The sequence below is a fragment of the Salpingoeca rosetta genome, assembly GCF_000188695.1.
Source record: "Salpingoeca rosetta unplaced genomic scaffold supercont1.7, whole genome shotgun sequence".
Taxonomy (NCBI): domain Eukaryota; class Choanoflagellata; order Craspedida; family Salpingoecidae; genus Salpingoeca; species Salpingoeca rosetta.
In genome coordinates, this window is record NW_004754927.1 from 1025357 (window position 1) to 1043597 (window position 18241).

General features: G+C 54.5%; 3 protein-coding genes across 3 annotated transcripts; 2 read left to right on the forward strand and 1 right to left on the reverse strand.

Annotated features, from left to right (window-relative positions):
• Nucleotides 1-1704: 1704 nt before the first annotated feature.
• PTSG_03253 (uncharacterized protein) lies at nt 1705-4737 on the forward strand. Its single transcript, XM_004995778.1, has 9 exons — nt 1705-1931; nt 2207-2316; nt 2478-2540; nt 2831-2962; nt 3093-3152; nt 3338-3395; nt 3558-3598; nt 4112-4291; nt 4531-4737. The coding sequence occupies exons 1-9, from the start codon at nt 1859-1861 to the stop codon at nt 4552-4554; spliced, it is 741 nt and encodes a 246-aa protein (XP_004995835.1). The 5' UTR covers nt 1705-1858; the 3' UTR covers nt 4555-4737.
• A 104-nt stretch (nt 4738-4841) lies between these two features.
• PTSG_03254 (scinderin) lies at nt 4842-9631 on the forward strand. Its single transcript, XM_004995779.1, has 6 exons — nt 4842-4941; nt 5381-5562; nt 5853-6661; nt 6903-7074; nt 7351-8172; nt 8589-9631. The coding sequence occupies exons 1-6, from the start codon at nt 4938-4940 to the stop codon at nt 9099-9101; spliced, it is 2502 nt and encodes an 833-aa protein (XP_004995836.1). The 5' UTR covers nt 4842-4937; the 3' UTR covers nt 9102-9631.
• PTSG_03255 (uncharacterized protein) lies at nt 9600-18204 on the reverse strand. The gene is made up of 23 exons (XM_004995780.1): nt 18070-18204; nt 17664-17790; nt 17438-17519; nt 17031-17268; nt 16701-16838; nt 16216-16307; nt 15923-16007; nt 15663-15739; nt 15230-15318; nt 15076-15109; nt 14912-14958; nt 14054-14606; nt 13800-13880; nt 13481-13597; nt 13025-13264; nt 12793-12860; nt 12467-12548; nt 12204-12259; nt 11892-12002; nt 11503-11587; nt 11271-11366; nt 10974-11055; nt 9600-10715 (listed from the first exon to the last, which is right to left on the reverse strand). The coding sequence occupies exons 1-23, from the start codon at nt 18122-18124 to the stop codon at nt 9808-9810; spliced, it is 3543 nt and encodes a 1180-aa protein (XP_004995837.1). The 5' UTR covers nt 18125-18204; the 3' UTR covers nt 9600-9807.
• Between the last annotated feature and the right edge of the window lie 37 nt (nt 18205-18241).

The window sequence follows — 18241 nt, forward strand, 5'->3', positions numbered from 1 at the left end:
CATTTTTGGCACGCTGTGTTGTTGACAGCCGCTTAAAGTTGGTTGGATTCGTATCAATGGCGAGGGGAAGACCGTTGTCTGTTGTTTTAATGGCAGCAAAATGGAGATTGTTCAAGGTGGGAGCAAAGCTCGCAAGGAGAAAGAAGATGCAAAGTCGAACAGGAACACGCTGCTCGGACGGGCCTACGACATAACTTGCGATGTGCCTGTGAGTGTGCAAGGAGACAAGGGGGAAGAAAGGCACAGGGTTATCATCTATGAGCGAGAACCGGGGCTGAGACGAGATGGCTGCGAGCATGTGTGTGTGTGTGTGTTGTTATTGGATCAGCGATCACTGGCAAGTAAGTCACATCAGAGCGTGACGAACTTAATTGGCTGCACATGCGCCTCCCAGAAAGAGAGGGCCAGCAGCCAATGTAAAGGAAAGGTCGTCATAGTCGATACGACGGGGAAAAAAGTTATGCATCATGTCCAACGGAAGCGAATGATTTGTGGAGGCCAACAAAGTGGCGGACGTTCGCTATGGTTCAACTGACCGATCGAAACGCGGGCTTGGCAGAGCTCATGCGGGCAAGTCCGTGTGCGGCGCGCGGCGTACACTCTGCTTCTGAGCAGGAGCCCTGTGACCATCGAGAAGCCAATCGTACCAGCAGTGAGCGGGCGGCCAGATGACGCATGTTGTGGTGCTTGAGACAAGGAACAAGAAAGGGTATTGGGGTCTGTAGTTGGATCAGCGATCACTGGCAAGTAAGTCACATCAGAGCGTGACGAACTTAATTGGCTGCACTTGCGCCCCTCAGAAAGAGAGGGCCAGCAGCCAATATAAAGGAAAGGTCGTCATAGTCGATACGACGGGGAAAAAAGTTATGCATCATATCCAACCAAAACACAAGTGGGAGAAGAGAGAAGCAGGGTGTCTTTTGTGCAGCGTTTGCACGTACGTTGTTACTTCACGAGGTGTCCGGGGAAGAGAGGCTTTGATTGGCGCGAGTGATAGGTCATCACGGTAGCTTGTCGACCTGTTCACACAATCGACACAAGTGGGTGGCACGAAGTGAGCTTATGATCAGCGTGGGGTAAGACATGAGAGGATGTGCAAGCGAGGCGCGCTTGCGTATGTGTGGGCAAGCAAAAAAGTGCGGCGGTACTGAAGGTGGTTGGATCAGCGATCACTGGCAAGTAAGTCACATCAGAGCGTGACGAACTTAATTGGCTGCACATGCGCCCCTCAGAAAGAGAGGGCCAGCAGCCAATGTAAAGGAAAGGTCGTCATAGTCGATACGACGGGGAAAAAAGTTATGCATCATATCCAACCAAAAAAAAGGAGGAGGAGAAGCCACATGGCATGGTAGCAAGCGCAGGTGAGTACACACCTTGGTCTCATGCATCGTGGCATTCACGTGGGTGAAGAGAGGAGATGTTGAAGGGAGCGAGCGTCGGGCGCACCTTGAGCCAAGGAAAGGTCATCACGCCATCTTGCAGTGAAGAGAACGTCGTCGTTGCACGTGGCGGGGAACTTGGCTGGCTGGCTGGCTGGCTGGCCGCTTGGTTGTCGAGGAGGTTGGATGAATGAACGTTGGCAGCCACGTGCACGGAACAAGAGAAGAACAGAAAGTGGGGGCGAAAATGCAAGAACCCGCCAGCGTGGCGGGCACGGATATTGTTCATGGTGTGCATGAATTTTCTGCAAGGAAAAGAAATCAAGTTGTCTTGTTTTTGAGATTGGGCTGTTGCACAATTTTGTGCTGTTGTAAACTGTTGTGTTTCGAAACCGTTGCGGCAGGGCAAGTCAACGTCCTCAACGTCGCCGCTCTCACGTCGCATCTCACATCAAGCAGCAGCAGCAGCAGCAGGCATCATGGAGGAGCTGCCGACCTATGAGCTGGAGGCACAGTTCTTCGGGTTCCTGCCAACAACAGTGATTGATCTCGGTGAGCTTGCAGGAAAAAAAAAAAAAGATCGCTCTTGGGTTGAGCGTGGGTTTGTGATGTTTGCTTCCGGTTCGGTGTGTTTTGTGTCTTGTGTCTTGTGTGCATGCGCCTGCGTTGTTTGCCCTTCAGCGGTGACTGACATCCACACAACGCACACACACACACACACACACACACACACACACACACACACGCACACACACACACACACACACATGCACACACACACACACACGCACATACATACACACGCACATACATACACATACACACAGTGATCAACGCTGTGAACGACTATGTGTTGCTTTCTGCGGATTCATTGAAGACGTTCTTGCTGGAGAGCAGCAGCAGCCCTTTCCGAGAAGAACCAGATCACGTGTGGAAGGTATGGCAAAGGGAGAGTAATGTGCGTTGCTGCTTGCGTGGTTTGTGTGTGCATGTTGTGTGCATATTGTGTGTACGTGGTGTACGTGTGTTTGTTCGTGTGTATACGTCTGTTTGTAGCTGCTCTCTGTGCTCACATGTGTATATATGTGCTTGTATCAGGCTGTCACTGCTGTTGTGAACTTTGTGCAGGATGCAGTGGACAAATACTTTGACAAGTTTGAGGTGAGCATCTTGTATGTGCGTGTGCGCGCGTGTGTTGTGCGTGTGTGTGTTTGTGTGCGCGCGTGTGCGCGTGTGTGTGTTTGTGTGTGCGCGTGTGCGCGTGTGTGCGTGTGTGTGTGCGTGTGAGAGAGTGAGAGAAGAGCTGTGGATCTGCGTATGGCTGCGCACATATGCGTGTACATTCGTGGATGCAAACAGTGTGAGAGGTTTTGCTGCCAACTCATGCTCTTCTCGTCCTTCTCGTCCTTCTCGTCCTTCTCGTCCTTCTCGTCCTTCTCCTTTTGTTTCAGCTGTACTGCTTCCGCAACGTGTTCAAGATTCCAGAGGCGCTGCCTGTGCCCGGAGATATCCCTGCAGGCCAGCGCGCACCACAGCCCTCAGGAGAAAACAGCCTTCAAACCATCATCACAGACATTAACACGGTGTGTTGTGCTGGCACAGCTGTGCGCGCGTGTGTTTGTGTGTTTGTGTGTTTGTGCGTGTGTGCGTGCGTGCGTGTGTGTATATCTGCATGACCCTTACCTTGATGTGGTGCTGCTGTTCTTTGGTTAGGAGCTTGACAGGCACGCCAAATTGCGAGCAGAGCTTCGACGACTGAAGCGCGAAGCCAAGGTGCGTGCATATGTGGGTTTGCATGTGTTGGGCTTGTATGTGGTGGGCTTGTATGCGGTGAGTTTGCCATGCACTGAATGTCGTGTAGTAAGGGTAATAGGTGCGTGTTCATTCTTACTGGCTAGATTTTTCAACTGCGTGTGTGTGTGTGTGTGTGTGTGTGTGTGTGTGTGTACTGAATGCAGACCAACTCCTTGCGGCCCATCGAAAACGGCATCAAGCAGACGTGGTCATCGCATGGAGGTGTGTGAGCGTGTGTGTGTGTGTGAGCGTGTGTGTGTGTGTGTGTGTGTGTGTGTGTGTGTGAGTGTATTTGAGCGCCATGCTTTGTGGTTCTCTTCCCCTACTCTTTTTGAAACCAGTTCTCATCGTTGTTCATTCAACGCTTTGTCGTTGTTCTTGCAGGCAACCTGCTTCAAGATCACATTGTGTATCTCTGGGAACAGGTGTGTAAAGTGGTGTGCAAGTGTTTGAATGTTTGGTGTCGCTGCGGCATCTGCTGTGCATTCCCCCCCCCCCAAACAGCCTCGAAATCACAACAGTGGGAGACAACCACTCATGCGCCACAATCGAACCCCAATGCCACCGTTCTGTGTTTGTGTGTGTGTGTGTGTGTGTGTGTGTGTGTGTGTGTGTGTGTGTGTGTGTGTCTGTCTGTCTATCTATCTGTCTGTCTATCTGTCTGTCTGTCTGTCTGTGTCTCTCCCCCTCCCTCGCTCTCTCTCTCTCTCTCTCTCTCTCTCTCTCTCTCTCCCTCCCTCCCTCTCTCTCTCTCTCTCTCTCCCTCCCTCCCCCCCCCCTCTATCCCTCTCTCTCGCTCTATCTCTCTCTCTCTCTCTCTCTCTCTCGCTCTCCCCCTCCCCTCTCTCTGTCTCTCTCTCTCTCTATCCCTCTCTCTCGCTTTCTCTCTCTCTCTCTTTTTCTCCCTTCCTGTGCCCTGCCCTTGTTGCTTTTTGCAGGTTGACGGCGTCAAGGCTGAGGCACAGCGCGTGTTCACGCTGTTGCATGAGCAGCAGAGGTTGCAGGCAAAGCGCACGGCGCAGCAAGGACAACCCAAACAACAGCAGGCAACAGCGGTCGAAAGTACACCAGGCACCCTGTCACCGAAACGACCCAAAACCTCCCGCCCCATCCTCCCAGTGAGTGTTTTGCAGCGCTGCATACTTTGTTGCGTGTGTGACATGATGGTTGTATGTGTATGTCACACAGATGGATGTGTGCAAGCACACACGCAGACACAGACACAGACACAGACACAGACACAGACACACACACACACACACACACACAGACACGCAGACACGCAGACACGCAGACACGCACACGCACACACACACTCATGCTGTCGTGACTGTGAACACAACAATTTATTTTTTAGGACGAGGTGCTGGATTCGATGTGAAGTTGTTACGATTTGTCATGGACACTGTTACAAAATTTCTGCACAATTCGATATTTTCTGTGATTGACATTTTAATGAAAGATAGACACCGATTTTCTTATTCGTCAGTGGGCGTGTTGCGTATTTGGCAGTGGTTTTGTTGTGTGGGGGCTTTTCGTGGTTGTTTTTCGTTGTTTCGTCGTGCACAGCTGTACTCTGTTGCTTTTGGTTGGTTGCCTGCAGGCAGTCTTTGCTCTTGTCGGCCTTTCCTGTGGCAGTGCATTCTCAACTCCCGCAACCAACGACCAAACGCAAAGAAGCAACAAGAAAGCCAGTGCCCAGCTCAGCGTCTCCTCCTTCCCATCTCTGTCCTTCTCTGACTCCATCCACCCACCACCACCAGCATGGGTACGTGCGTGCGATGATAAGCTTGGAGGCGAGCGCTGTGCATGAGAGAGCAGCACACCAACGTTGTGCAACAAAACAAGTCTGGTCCACTGAGGCGGTGGTGGTGGTTTGTGTGTGTTTTTGTTTGTTTGTTTGTGTGTGTGTGTGCGTGTTTGTATGTGGGTGTGTCGCTGTCACGTCACCGCCTCCCGTGCTCAAACAAATGGAGCACCACAACGAGACAGATGTGGCAGCTGGAAGTCTATCTTTTGCCTCTCTTCGATCCCCTTTCCTTTCCTTTGGATTGGAGTGTGTTCCTGTTCTCTGCTCAAGCCACACGCTAGCATTCGAACGCACGCATGCATGCAAGCACATCCCACCACTCCCCTCGTCGTTCGCATCTGGCACAACGTTGACACTTGTCGCTTCTTTTGCCGTTTCTCTGTTTGTTTCCCACCAGGTTACGAGGCTCCCAAGGGTGTTCCCACCGTCTTCGACCCCAGCTTCACCGGCGTCGGCCAGAAGCCCGGTCTTGAGATCTGGCGCGTGGAGAAGCTTGCCGTCGTCAAGAAGAACCCAGATGACAAGGCACACAAGGGCGAGCTCCACGAGGGCGATGCCTACATCATCCTCCAGACCAAGGTGTGTGTGTGTGTGTGTTCGTGGCTACGAGCGTGCCGCTTTTGTGTGTTCGTGTGAGATCTGGTGCTATTGTTTTGTATTGGCGTTTTTCGTCTGTTCTGCCGCTGCCTGCACTTGGAAACATAGGCACACACGCACATCCACATACGCACACACACACATACTCTCTCTCTCTCTGTTCAACGTGCATGCACGAAACCCGACACCAACTGACATTGCACCCATCACGATGCATGTGCACAATTATCTCGACTCAACCACCCACCCCCCTCTTCAACACACCGAAACAGGAGGTGCATGGTGCGCTTCAGCGCAACATCTTCTTCTGGCTCGGCAAGGACTCCAGCCAGGATGAGCAGGGCGTGGCCGCGTACAAGACGGTCGAGCTCGACCAGTCGCTCGGCGATGAGCCCGTGCAGCATCGCGAGGTGCAGAACCACGAGTCGGACGAGTTCCTCGGCCTCTTCAAGAACGGCCTGCGCTACCTCGAGGGCGGTGTCGCCACCGGCTTCCGCCACGTCGACCGCGACGCCTACGAGACGCGCCTCCTGCACATCAAGGGCCGCCGCAACATCCGTGTGTCCCAGGTCAAGCTCGACCCAAGCAGCATGAACGAGGGCGACGTGTTCGTGCTCGATGCCGGCAAGGACATCTTCCAGTGGAACGGCAAGGGCGCCAGCCGCGTGGAGAAGTCCAAGGCCCTCGAGGTCACCAAGCGCATCCGCGACGAGGAGCGCGGTGGCAAGGCCAAGATCCACCTCATCGACCAGGGCAAGGACGACGACTCCCTGTTCTGGGAGAAGTTTGGCGTGAGCAAGCCCACGCGCATCAAGTCCGCCGAGGAGGGTGGCGATGACGCCAAGCACTCGCGTGCCGCCGCCGCCAACGTCACACTGTACCGCGTGTCCGATGCCTCTGGCTCCATGCAGGTCACCCCTGTCGAGGAGAAGCCCTACAAGCAGGAAATGCTCGACACCAACGACGCCTTCATCCTGGACTGCGGTCCCGCTGGCATCTTCGTCTGGGTCGGCAAGGGCGCCACCAAGGAGGAGCGCGCCTTCTCCATGCGCACCGGCATGGACTTCCTCAAGACCAAGGGGTGAGCGTCCTCTGTGTGTGTGTGCGTGTGTGTTGTGTGTGTGTTTGTTTTGTGTGTGTGTGCGTGTGTTTTGTTTTGTGTGTGTGTGTGTGTGTGTGCGTGCGTGGCAGGCGAGCAGTTGCGTGTGCGTGGGTTAGCTAGCTGCCCTTTCGTCAACTCACACAGCCGCCGCCTCACCACCTGTTCCCCTGTTGTGTCTTGTTGCTGGTGTCCATTTCTCAACAAACACAACCGCACACAGGTACCCCCACCACACCCCTGTCACTCGCGTTGTTGAGGGTGGCGAGACGCCGCTGTTCAAGCAGAACTTCCCCGGCTGGAAGGAGCCCAACGCCCTCCTCCCTGGCCAGACCGGCATCCGCAAGAAGAAGTTTATCAAGAAGCAGTTCTCTGCCGCGACCCTTCACAGCGCGGTGCGTGCACGTGGTTGTACATGTGTGAGCGTTTAGACGTGCCTTGCGTCGTCGGAATGGCGTACTCTTGTTGTTGTCATTATTCTCTTGCACCCACGATGCTCGCTCGTACTTTCATTCGTTGCTTTCGCGCTTTCATCATCCACACACACACACGCACACACACGCTCTCACACACACACACGCTTACACACACACACACACACGCTCACACGCACACACACACACTCACTCACTCACATGCTTACTCACCCTTGCTTTGTCACCATCAAACAGGGTGAGCGCCAGAAGGCGACCCTGCCCGATGACGGCACGGGCAAGCTCGAGGTGTGGCGCATCGAGAACTTTGAGATGGCGCCTGTGCCCAAGGAACAGTACGGTCACTTCTACTCTGGCGACTCGTACGTGATGCTGTACACGTACCTGCGCAACAGCAAGGAGGAGTACATCATCTACTTCTGGCAGGGCAACAAGTCGTCCCAGGACGAGCGCGGCGCCTCTGCCAAGCACGCCGTCGACCTCGACGACAAGTACGGCGGCGCCCCCGTGCAGGTGCGCGTGGTGCAGAACAAGGAGCCCCCACACTTCTACCTCGTCATGAAGCAGTTTGGCGGCATGGTTGTGCACGAGGGCGGCCACGCCTCTGGCTGGAAGAACGTCGACGACAAGGACTCATACGACACGGACGGCACCCGCCTGTTCCAGGTCCGCGGCACCAACGAGTGGAACACGCGCGCCATCCAGGTTGACGAGGAGCCCAAGTCCCTCAACTCTGGCGACGTCTTCATTCTTGAGACCCCGCAGAACGTCTTCCTGTGGTTCGGCAAGGGCTGCACCGGCGACGAGCGCGAGTACGCCAAGCAGATTGTCAAGCGCGTGTGCCCCAAGCGCGGCGCCAGCTTTGAGGCCATCACCGAGGGCCAGGAGCCCAAGGAGTTCTGGCAGGGTCTTGGCTGGGACATTGACACACAGGGCCGCCCCACCTACGCCGAGTTCAAGGAGCAGGCCATCCAGGAGTACCACGAGCCCCGCCTGTTCCAGTGCAGCAACGCCCGCGGCTACTTCTATGTCGAGGAGATCTTCGACTTTGATCAGAACGTGAGGGCTGCTTCTTCTTCTTCTTCTGCTGCTGCTGTTGCTGTTGCTGCTGTTTGAGTTGTTGTTGCTGTTGCTGTTGTTGTTGTTGTTGTTGTTGTTGTTGTTGTTGTTGTTGTTGTTGTTGTTGCTGTTGCTGTTGCTGTTGCTGCTGTTTGAGTTGTTGTTGCTGTTGTTGTTGTTGTTGTTGTTGTTGTTGTTGTTGTTGTTGTTGTTGTTGCTGCTGTTTGAGCCGTTGTTCTCTCAATGTGCCGTTTGCTTTGCGTCCATATTGTTGGAAACCTTGCTGCTGTCTCGTGCCTGGCACATCCGAGTGCTGCGCAACACACGTTTCTCCTTATCCCTTCACACTTGGCACCATCGCCCTCTTCCTTTCCTCACACCAATCTCCCACAACACACACTTTCACACCATGATAGGATCTGATTGAGGACGATGTGATGCTGCTGGACACCTACTTTGAGGTGTTTGTGTGGATTGGCCAGAACGCCAACCCCGAGGAGAAGAAGGGCGCGCTGCAGGCTGCCGTCGACTACGTCAAGACAGATCCCTCTGGCCGCACCGTCGACGACACGTGCATCATGCAGATCAAGCAGGGCTTTGAGCCAACCAACTTCCGCTGCCACTTCCACGCGTGGGACGACGACATGTGGTCCAAGGGCATGAGCTACGAGGAGCTCAAGGCCAAGCTTGGCAGCGAGGTTGAGGGCGTCGACGCCATGGCTGCGCTCGACGAGTGGTCTGGCAACAAGAAGTACCCCTATGAGCTGCTGCGCGATGGCCCTGTGCCAGAGACGGTCGACGTCACCGCCAAGGAGCAGTACCTCGAGGACGAGGAGTTTGAGAAGATCTTCAAGATGACGCGCGCAGAGTTCAACGCCCTGCCCAAGTGGAAGCAGAACGGCAAGAAGAAGGAGGTCAAGCTCTTCTAAGTCGTGCATGACAGCAGCAGCAGCAGCAGCAGCAATTCCCCGCGCAATTGCAACAAATCCTCACTCTTGTGGCGGTGGTGCGAGACAACAAGACCCTCTTCCTTGGTCTTGTTGATCCTTTACTGTTCATGTCATTCCTTCTTTGCCGGCCCTTCCTTGCACACCCCCTCCTTTGTTGTGTGTGCACTGACTTGTGCGTTGACGCTCGTTGCTTCCACCTCTTCTTCATTCCTTCCCCACTCGCTTGCTTGTTACGTGCCTCCTTGTGTGTGTGTGTGTTTTTTTTTTCGGCATGCGAGAACGACAGAAACCAAACACTCCCCAAGCACTGTCACCACTTTGCCTTGTCTGCCCTTCTTATGTTGTTGCCGTTGTTCGATGCTTGCAACGTCTTTTGTGCTGACTGACTGTTCTGCGTTGCAACGCGCCCCACAGTGTTGTTGTTTTTGTTTCTTACACCTGCTGATGATGAGCTGGCTGGAATGAATGCCACTCGCGAACACAATACAAATGCTGCAAAGCAAACGAAACAAGTGCGTGTGTGTGTGTGTGTGTTTGTCATTTCACGGGACCTCCACATTCAAATGATGTTCCTGTACTTGCCTATAACACATGCGTGCAAAGCACGCCCAAACTGGACACGAATGCGCAACAAACGACACGTCACAAATAGCGCACACCATCCATGCCTTGCATCCTCCAAGGGTCACGCGAAGTGATCGGGGATGACATGGTCAAACAAAACCATGTCGGCATGAATGTTGTTCAAGGTGCCGCTGATGGGGCGCGGGGTTGGGCAGTACAACGCATCCACGTGCTCACGAGCAGTGGACCCACCGCCGTTCTTGCCAAGGAAGCTCAGCCCAAAATCAGCATCCGCGTATTGCCCCTCTTGTTCCTGCTGCTGCTGCAGGAACACGCACCGCGCACACTCCCCCGTGGAGGCATCCATGCATTCCTCGTGTCCATATGTAAGGCAGGATCGGCACAGCCGAAGGGAATCACGCTGAATGTGAATGAACCGTGACCCGTGGTCTGAACTCTCATCCGCAGCACTGCTGGCTGTGCTCGGGTGGTGTTGACTCGGGCGAGCAGCACGTGTGCCATTCCCTTCCTTCGCTGCATTCTCTGTGCCATCACCACGGCCAGCACCGGCATCAAGTGCCTCAAGGCCGCTCACGTTGAGGTTGGACAGCTGCGCCGTGTACGCGACGGAAGGCATGCTTGCGTTCACGCCACCACCTCCGTGTACACCACTGCCAGTGCTGGTGATGGTGCGGTTGGAATGGAACGAGTGGTTCGTGCTGGCGTTTCGGCTTCTTGCCATCTGCGTGTGCAAAGGGTCATCGTTGGCAGCGTCCCAATGCTTGCAGTGGTCGAGTGCGCAGCATGCGCGCGGGCTCGTTGCCTGCAGGCACGAGGGGCACGCGTGCACGTGTCTCTCAAGCAGCCGACGCACGCTTTGCAGGCGGGGAATGATGGTGCTGCGACGGCGGTGGAGGGCGACGAGGTCCGATATGGACACCCGTGGGCCATCGTGGATGGAAAACTGCACAATGTAGCCAAGCAGGTCCTCAGGCAGCAGTGCCACCAGGCTGTCACGTGAAGAACACCCTGCCGTGTGTGTCGTGTGTTGTGTGTGTGTCGTGTGTGTGGTGTGTTGAGCGTGTGTATGTGTGAGGGTGTGTGTGTATGTGTACGTGAGTGAGTGAGTGTGTGTGTGTATGTGTGTGTGTGTGTATGTGAAGAGGGCGTGTGTGTGCGCGCGCGTGAGTGTGTTCGTGAAGAGTGTGTGAAGCAGTATGTGTGTGTCATGATACCGCCCATAGTGAATGCAAAAATCACCAACTTTGAGCGTCCCTGACAACCAACCTGGAAGGATGTAGTAGTACAGCAGCTGTTGTATCTCCGATCGCAAATGGTAAATCTGCAAGATGCGCTGCTTCCCAACGTGCTGCAAACAATCAGTAGTGTGCACAAGCGCACGTGCATGCGTGAGTTGCGAAAGAGAAAGAAGTGGCAGGAGAAGAGGCATTAGCACGGGCGTATGTGCGGCGATGGATGTGCCCTGTGTTTTGTAAAGTGAAAATGACACGGAGAATGGATGTCCTCTGACATGGAGAGCAGCTACATGGCGGGAATTCCAGGTGGGCGACACCCTCCTCCCACCTTGATGAATGCGGGGCTGGCATGGTCCAAGAGGACCAGAGGTTTGTGCTGATGTAGAACGAGGTGATCATGGCACTGGTTGCACAGCTTGTGTTCCTGTAAGCACGGGTGATTGATTGATCATGTTGTGTCGAGGAACGTGAGATGCAGATGCGGTAGATCATGCGTTGTAGGTGTGGAGAGCACTGTCACTGGCGCACACGCACGCAAACGGGCAAGCGTGCATGTGCACCTGAAAGTTTGCTTTGATCAGCATGTAGCTCGGGACAACGAAGGCCGATTTGCAGCAGTCGTGACACAACCGCCGAGAGCAGTACCTGCGAACACACGGGTCAAATGGGGGGGGGGGGGAACGACAGCATGAGAACTTGTGGAGACTGACGAGCAACAAGTCACACACACACACACACACACACACACACACACACACACACACACACACACACACACACACACACACACACACACACACACACACACACACACACACACACACACACACACACACACACGCACGCATGATCAGCGTTCGGAAACATAAAGCCAGGGATTAACAACACACAACCATCCAAACACGCGCACGGACATGCGAAACACATTGCGAACAAATCAAATGTGCACCTGCACACAGTTCGTCGGTGTGAGCGGGCGAGGGAGGGGCCGGAAGAGATGGCGCGCTGGCACACTTCACATGCGCCCGTCTCTGCAATTGTCTTTGTCTTGTTGGGCAAGCTGGTGGTTGGAGGCATGCGCATGCATGTATGAGGGGAGGAGGGTGTATGGTGTTGAAGGTGCGAGGATGTCTGAGGGTGAGGTGCTGTGGGGTGTGTGTATATGTGTGTATGTGTGTGTATGTGGGCGTGTGTGCATGTGCGCATACGTGCGTGTGTATGGGGTGGAAAACAAAGCACTGTGGCACTCCAGGCCACCGACCAGGTGTTGAGGAGTTCGGTGTGTTCATCTGCCAGATGCGGCTTTGTCTTGTGATTCTGCAACACAAACCCAGCGAACGCGAAAGCACCCAACCGTGGTGAGGAAGAAGGATGGAAGGAAGGAAGGAAGGAAGGATGGATGGATGGATGGAAGGAAGGATGGAAGGATGGAAGGAAGGAAGGAAGCATGGGTGAAGGTCCCCTGGAGCACAGTCGCCGCGCACACACAGACACACACACACACACACGTGCAGTTGTTCGCACCTTGGTGCTGAAGGCGAGGAAGTTTGATGTTGGGCTGCTTGCTGCCAACGACGTGGCTTCATCCCGGGCCGTGTCAACCGTCCTGCAATCGTGCGCGTATGTGTTTTTGTGTGTGTGTGTGTTTTTGTGTGTTTTTTTTTGTGTATGTGTGTGTGTGTGTGTGTGTGTGTGTGTGTGTGTGTGTGTGTGTGTGTGTGTGTGTGTGCATGAGGGTGAATCACTTGTGAGCGTTTGTACATCCTCATTTGCTCATCACAACAGGACAAAACTCAAGCGTTCAAAGGATGCGCATGACCACACGGCTCTAACGCATTCCAGCGACCAACCTCGGAAATGCAAAGACGAAGTCGTAGTTGATGGCGTCGGCGGGGGCAGGCGCTTCATGGATGTTGAGCTGAGATGGGAAGAGGATAACAGGCACACACGTGTGAGGGGTTGATAACGGCAGTGTTAGACGAAAGCGCGCGCACACCCACACCCACACCCACACCCACACACCCACACCCACACACACGCGCACGAGCGCACGCTCACACTAATTACGCCAGCTGTTCATACCCGAGTTGTTTCGAGTCCTCCGTGCACGCCTCGATCGAATATCAAATCAATAATGCCTTCACCTGGTGGCACGACCGCCACTTGTTGTTGTTGTTGTTGTTGTTGTTGTTGTTGTTGTTGTTGTTGTTGTTGTTGTTGTTGTTGCTCTGCTGCATTGTCGCCCCCATCCTGCAGGTTGTCTGCGTGTTCAATGTCCTCTTTGCTCACGCGCTGAAGAGCACTGAGCGCCAGCGTTTGCGGCTGCAGAGACACAACAGCACACCAAGACATGTGAGCTTTCCCAGCACATGCTGGTGGAATACGCAACAATAGGGCGTGTGTGCACAGACTGCTCAAACAGATGAGCAGAATAATGCAACAACGGCAACAGCGAGAACATCAATGCCAACTGCAACAGTGTTACAGCGATCATTCGTGCAGCATGCGAGCACCTTTCACCACAACATCTGCGCATACGTTTGTGTCTGGGTCTGCTGGGTGGTACTTGAGTTGCAACCATTCGCGCAGGAGTGGGCACGTCTCCAGCAACTGTTTCTCGTGTCGTTCAAGCTGCAGGGAATGCAGCCATTGCGCCTGCACGCAAATATAGCCCGCAGTGGTGGTGGTGGTGGTGATGGTGATGACGGTGATGCGTGAGCTGCGTTCAAGGCCAGCGAGAGAGGGGGGGGGGAAATGCAACGCAGCACATTCACCTCCGAGAGTTCCTGCACAGCAATGTCATAGCCAAACAGCTACACAAAGACATGCACGCACGCACGCACGCACGCAAACTCACGTCGACGAGCGGCAGCGTTGTGTCAATTCGCTGTTGCGGTTCTGCTGATCCAGGACGTGGTGTCGGCGCCAACAGTGGTGTCTGACAACATGTGCGTCGTGGTGTGTGTCGAGTGTGTACAGGCAGTGAGGCGTAAAGACAGGGGCAGAGAGTGTGCGGTAATAAACAAGTGATGATTCAAGTGGGTGCGACGTGATGCCAGCGCAAGCAACGCACACTCGTCCGTCAAAGCAAGCACAGAAGTGATGGCACACCTGTGCTAGCGGAATTTGACTGGCACTCAAATTGTCGTGGTGAAGAGATAGTCCACCCTCGTGCCCGTCCTCATCATCGCCGTCATCGTCATCATCATCATCATCATCATCATCATCATCATCATCATCATCGTCGCCGTGTGTGAGGTTGTCGATTGAAATGCGTGGGGCATTGTTGTGCTCCAATCCATCGCCAAATGCGCTCGCGTCGCTCCCCACATGATGATGTTGATGCTGATCATGCAGGTGGTGGTGACTGTGATGTTGGACAAACGCCGATTGTTGCTGCATCGAATGCAGCAGCTGCTGTTGCTGTTGGTGCGTGTAATCCTCCAGTGTCCCTTGTTCCCCACGCGCGCCTCGCTCACGGCTGGGCGCCTGCTTGACCGCGTGTGCGACCACCACGAACATATTTGCGTCGTTGTTGCGCGCATATGTCACTGTGACCCCCTCCGCTGCATGCCCAGTCGTGTCCAGCACGGGATACACCACGCGCCGGTCGCCCGAGTAGAGAGAGGACACATCCACGCCGCTCGCGTGCTCTTTCCCGACACTGGCGGGCGCAAACCAGGATTATGAAGGCAGAACGAACGTGCGTGTGCGTCGATGTGAATGCGTGTGTGTATGTTTGTGCGTGCGCGAGTGTATGTGCGTGCGCGTGTGTATGTGCGTGTTTGTTTGTGCGTACGTGTGTGTATGTTTGTGCGTGTGTGCGTGTGTGCGTGTGTGCGTGTGTGTGCACGTCAGTGTGTGCGCAATGTGTATGTAGATGAGAGCTTGTGCGCGTGCGAGTGTGTTGCGCAACATAGACTGCAAGAATCGAGGCAGCAGTACGTCCATGTGCACAAATGGGTGCACCTCAATGTATCGACGGACGAGAAGGAGACGATGCGCTCTTCGCGTGTCTGTCAAGCGAAACGACATGAGCTGACGCGAACAACAACGCACAGAAATACACAGATGCGTCAGCAACAAGTCACACACACGCACACACAATCATGCTGTGATGAACTACAACATACCTGAGGCTGAGCAAAAGCATTTGCGAGCGGTTGCCTGCACACACACACACACACAAATAGAGGTGGCAATCACATGTCGTGAGTAGTAGGAAGCAGCAGCAGTGATTCAACACCGCTTACTGTGATGACGATCAGCAGGTACCATGTATCTCACCCTGTGCAGTGTGCTGCGATGATGGAGTGGAGAAACGCTTCGTGCGGTTGGTCGAGCTGGTGTCGCTCCTGCGCCGTCAACCGGTTAAACTGTCACATCCAACATTGCAGAGATGGGCATGCGTGTGTGCACGCGCGCGCGTGCGCACGCCAGTGTGTGTATGTGCATATCAGTGTGTGTGTATGTGCATATCAGTGTGTGTGTATGTGCATATCAGTGTGTGTGTGCGCATATCAGTGTGTGTGTATGTGCATATCAGTGTGTGTATGTGTGTGTGTGTGTATTGTATGTGTGGGTAGTGCGCATGGGCGCCTATGCGTTGGGTGTGCAGGGAGTTGTCGTATGGCGCTGCAGTTGCCGTTATCTGTGTGATATGGTAGAGAGCCCGTGGCATGACGAGCAAAGCACGGAGGAAGCGACGAATATGATTCACCTTTCGTCGTACGAGCGACACCAAGAGCTTGAAGAACATCACTTGCAGGCGCTTTCGTTTCCACTTTGGTGTCGAGTCTGACGTGAAGGATTGGGAGACACAGGCGGTTGGGTCACATGTTGCTCCCGTGACACTCGCAATCGAGTCCAGGCGCATAGAATAGCCGGCAGAATCAGGCAGGCAGGCAGGCAGGCAGGCAGGCAGACAGACAGACAGGCAGACAGACACAGACACAGACACAGACACAGACACAAGCGCACCGGTAACGATTGCATACGGGCGCAACACGTGTGGCGCAAACTGAACAGCAATGGCATCGATGAAGCGGAGACGGGATCCTGGGTCCTAGTGTGTGTGTGTGTGTGTGTGTGTGTGTGTGTGTGTGTGTGTGTGTGTGTGTGTGTGTGTGTGTGGCGCACCCACACATGTGCGTGCGTATGTGCGTTGTGGTCGGTGAAGAAGGTCACGTAAGGACAAAATAATGAACAACTTCCTTTCATCATCAAGGGGAAAGAAGTGTACGACACACTCGTGCATGCTTGCAGGCACTCACGGGAGCGGCGTTTGGGTCGGTAGTGGCAGCACTTGGGTCATTGCGCTGGAGGGCGGACAGGTACGACAGGTGCCATTCTCCAATCTTGGAGCCTGCACAGGTGACAAACACACGGGTGCAGGATTGATGAGCTGGTGATGACACTGCGATAGCTGCTTCAGCTGGATGGCAGCGCAACGCGACTGTCCCAGACACACGCAAGTGTGTACATCCAGCCAGACAGACAAACACAGACACAGGCACAGACACAGAGGTGCACGCACACACACACACACACACACAGAGGTGCACACAGAGGTGCACACACAGGGACACCCAGGGACACCCACACCCACACACACACACACACACCCACACACACACACACACACACACACACACACACACACACACACACACACACACACACGCACACACACGCACACACGCACACACACACACACACACACACACACACACACGCACACACACGCACACACACGCACATAGAAATTCGATGGCGAGCCTGTTGTGCTTTGGAAGACTAAGGAAGAAGAGTTCCTCCATGTCTGTGCTGTGCGTGCGCGGGTGGGACGCCAGCTCGTCCAAGACTGCGTCAAAGGCCGCACATCGCACCTCCTCATCTACAGACGACATGGGCAACGCAGCAACGTGACACACATGCAACACCAGCAACCACGGCGCTCACCCATCTTGCAGGCAGTCCCCACTCCTACATGATCGCTCCAATGCCTCAACCACCAGCACATATCCAGCATCCCTCAAATCCACAAATCCATGTCAATGCTAAGCAATGGGAGCGGCTGTTGACTGACCTGCCGTCAGCGCGATCTCGCTGCGCCGCCATCCCTCTGCCAATGTCGCCTTCACGCTCTTCAGCTCTTCCGCTGCAATCGGGGACTTGCGGCCCAGCACGGCCGTGGCGAGAGGTGCAAAGGCGTCGTGGGTGGTGATGGTGGCGACGCACTGCTGCATCATCTCCTCGCAGATGGTCAGGCACGTGTCGTAATGGGGCTCCGGGATGATGGGCGATGGCAGCTCGCGCAGGAAGGTCTGAGCAACCAAGATTGGCCATGAGCACGAGACTGCACACTTGATATGCGAAAGAGCACGCAAGCAAGCAAGAGGGTATGCCGCAACGAACGTGCCAGCATCAAGCACGTCAACGCGCCAGCCCCAAACTCAAACGCACACAGGGGTGTGGGTGTGCATGGTTGCGCACCTTCAGGAGGCGAAATGCGCAGGGAACGGACTTGCACGCCTGGAGGTTGCCTTTGTTCACTTCTCGCTTGACACGCGCAAACCTGTGCAAGCAGTGCAATGTTAGTATTGTGCTGCTGTGAGAAGATCAAGTCAAACAAAAAAGATAGTGGCTCGCTAGACCCGCTTCGATGGCGAGAAGCAGCGTGGGCAACATCAGATTTGGAAGGGCGGAAACTAAGACGTACAGGTCGCGGTCGAACATGGGCAGCGTCATCTGCAAGAACTGGTTTGGGTGGCCATCCACTCTCCACTTTTCGCACGCATCGCGAAGATATTCGCACACAAACACCAGCACTTGTGGCAGCTTTGGATCTGCGGAAGGTGTGTGGTTATGATTATGTGAGTGTGTGTGTGTGTGAGACGGTGGACAGAAGAGGCAGTGAAGTTGCACGGGCGCATAGGAAGGACGCAGAGAGACAGCCAGACACACAGGCAGGTAGGCAGGCAGACAGTCAGACAGAAGACAGATAGACAGACAGACAGCCACACAGCCACACAGCCACACACAGCCAGACACAGACACAGACACAGACACAGACACAGACACACAGACACAGACACAGACACAGACACACAGACACACACACACACCTCCTGGAGTGGCTGGAAGCATGAGGGTCTCCAGCGGTATGCCAAAGCAGGCCATCGTGTCACGCACGCACAGGCAAAGGAAGGAACGATGACAGCCTCCTTCACCACCGCCGTCAATGAAAACCAAAACACAGCCGAAAATTGACGACAGTATCAACAAATCTTCCCAACT

Coding starts and splice junctions, on each gene's coding strand:
- PTSG_03254 (XM_004995779.1), top strand. Junction 7,075..7,350: donor CCGCGACCCTTCACAGCGCG/GTGCGTGCACGT, acceptor ACCATCAAACAG/GGTGAGCGCCAGAAGGCGAC. Junction 8,173..8,588: donor TCTTCGACTTTGATCAGAAC/GTGAGGGCTGCT, acceptor ACACCATGATAG/GATCTGATTGAGGACGATGT.
- PTSG_03253 (XM_004995778.1), top strand. CDS start 1,859: ATGGAGGAGCTGCCGACCTATGAGCTGGAGGCACAGTTCTTCGGGTTC. Junction 2,541..2,830: donor AATACTTTGACAAGTTTGAG/GTGAGCATCTTG, acceptor CTTTTGTTTCAG/CTGTACTGCTTCCGCAACGT. Junction 3,396..3,557: donor GACGTGGTCATCGCATGGAG/GTGTGTGAGCGT, acceptor TTGTTCTTGCAG/GCAACCTGCTTCAAGATCAC.
- PTSG_03255 (XM_004995780.1), bottom strand. CDS start 18,124: ATGGCCTGCTTTGGCATACCGCTGGAGACCCTCATGCTTCCAGCCACT. Junction 12,549..12,792: donor TTCGTCTTTGCATTTCCGAG/GTTGGTCGCTGG, acceptor GCACGATTGCAG/GACGGTTGACACGGCCCGGG. Junction 11,588..11,891: donor CACCGACGAACTGTGTGCAG/GTGCACATTTGA, acceptor GTGTGTTCGCAG/GTACTGCTCTCGGCGGTTGT.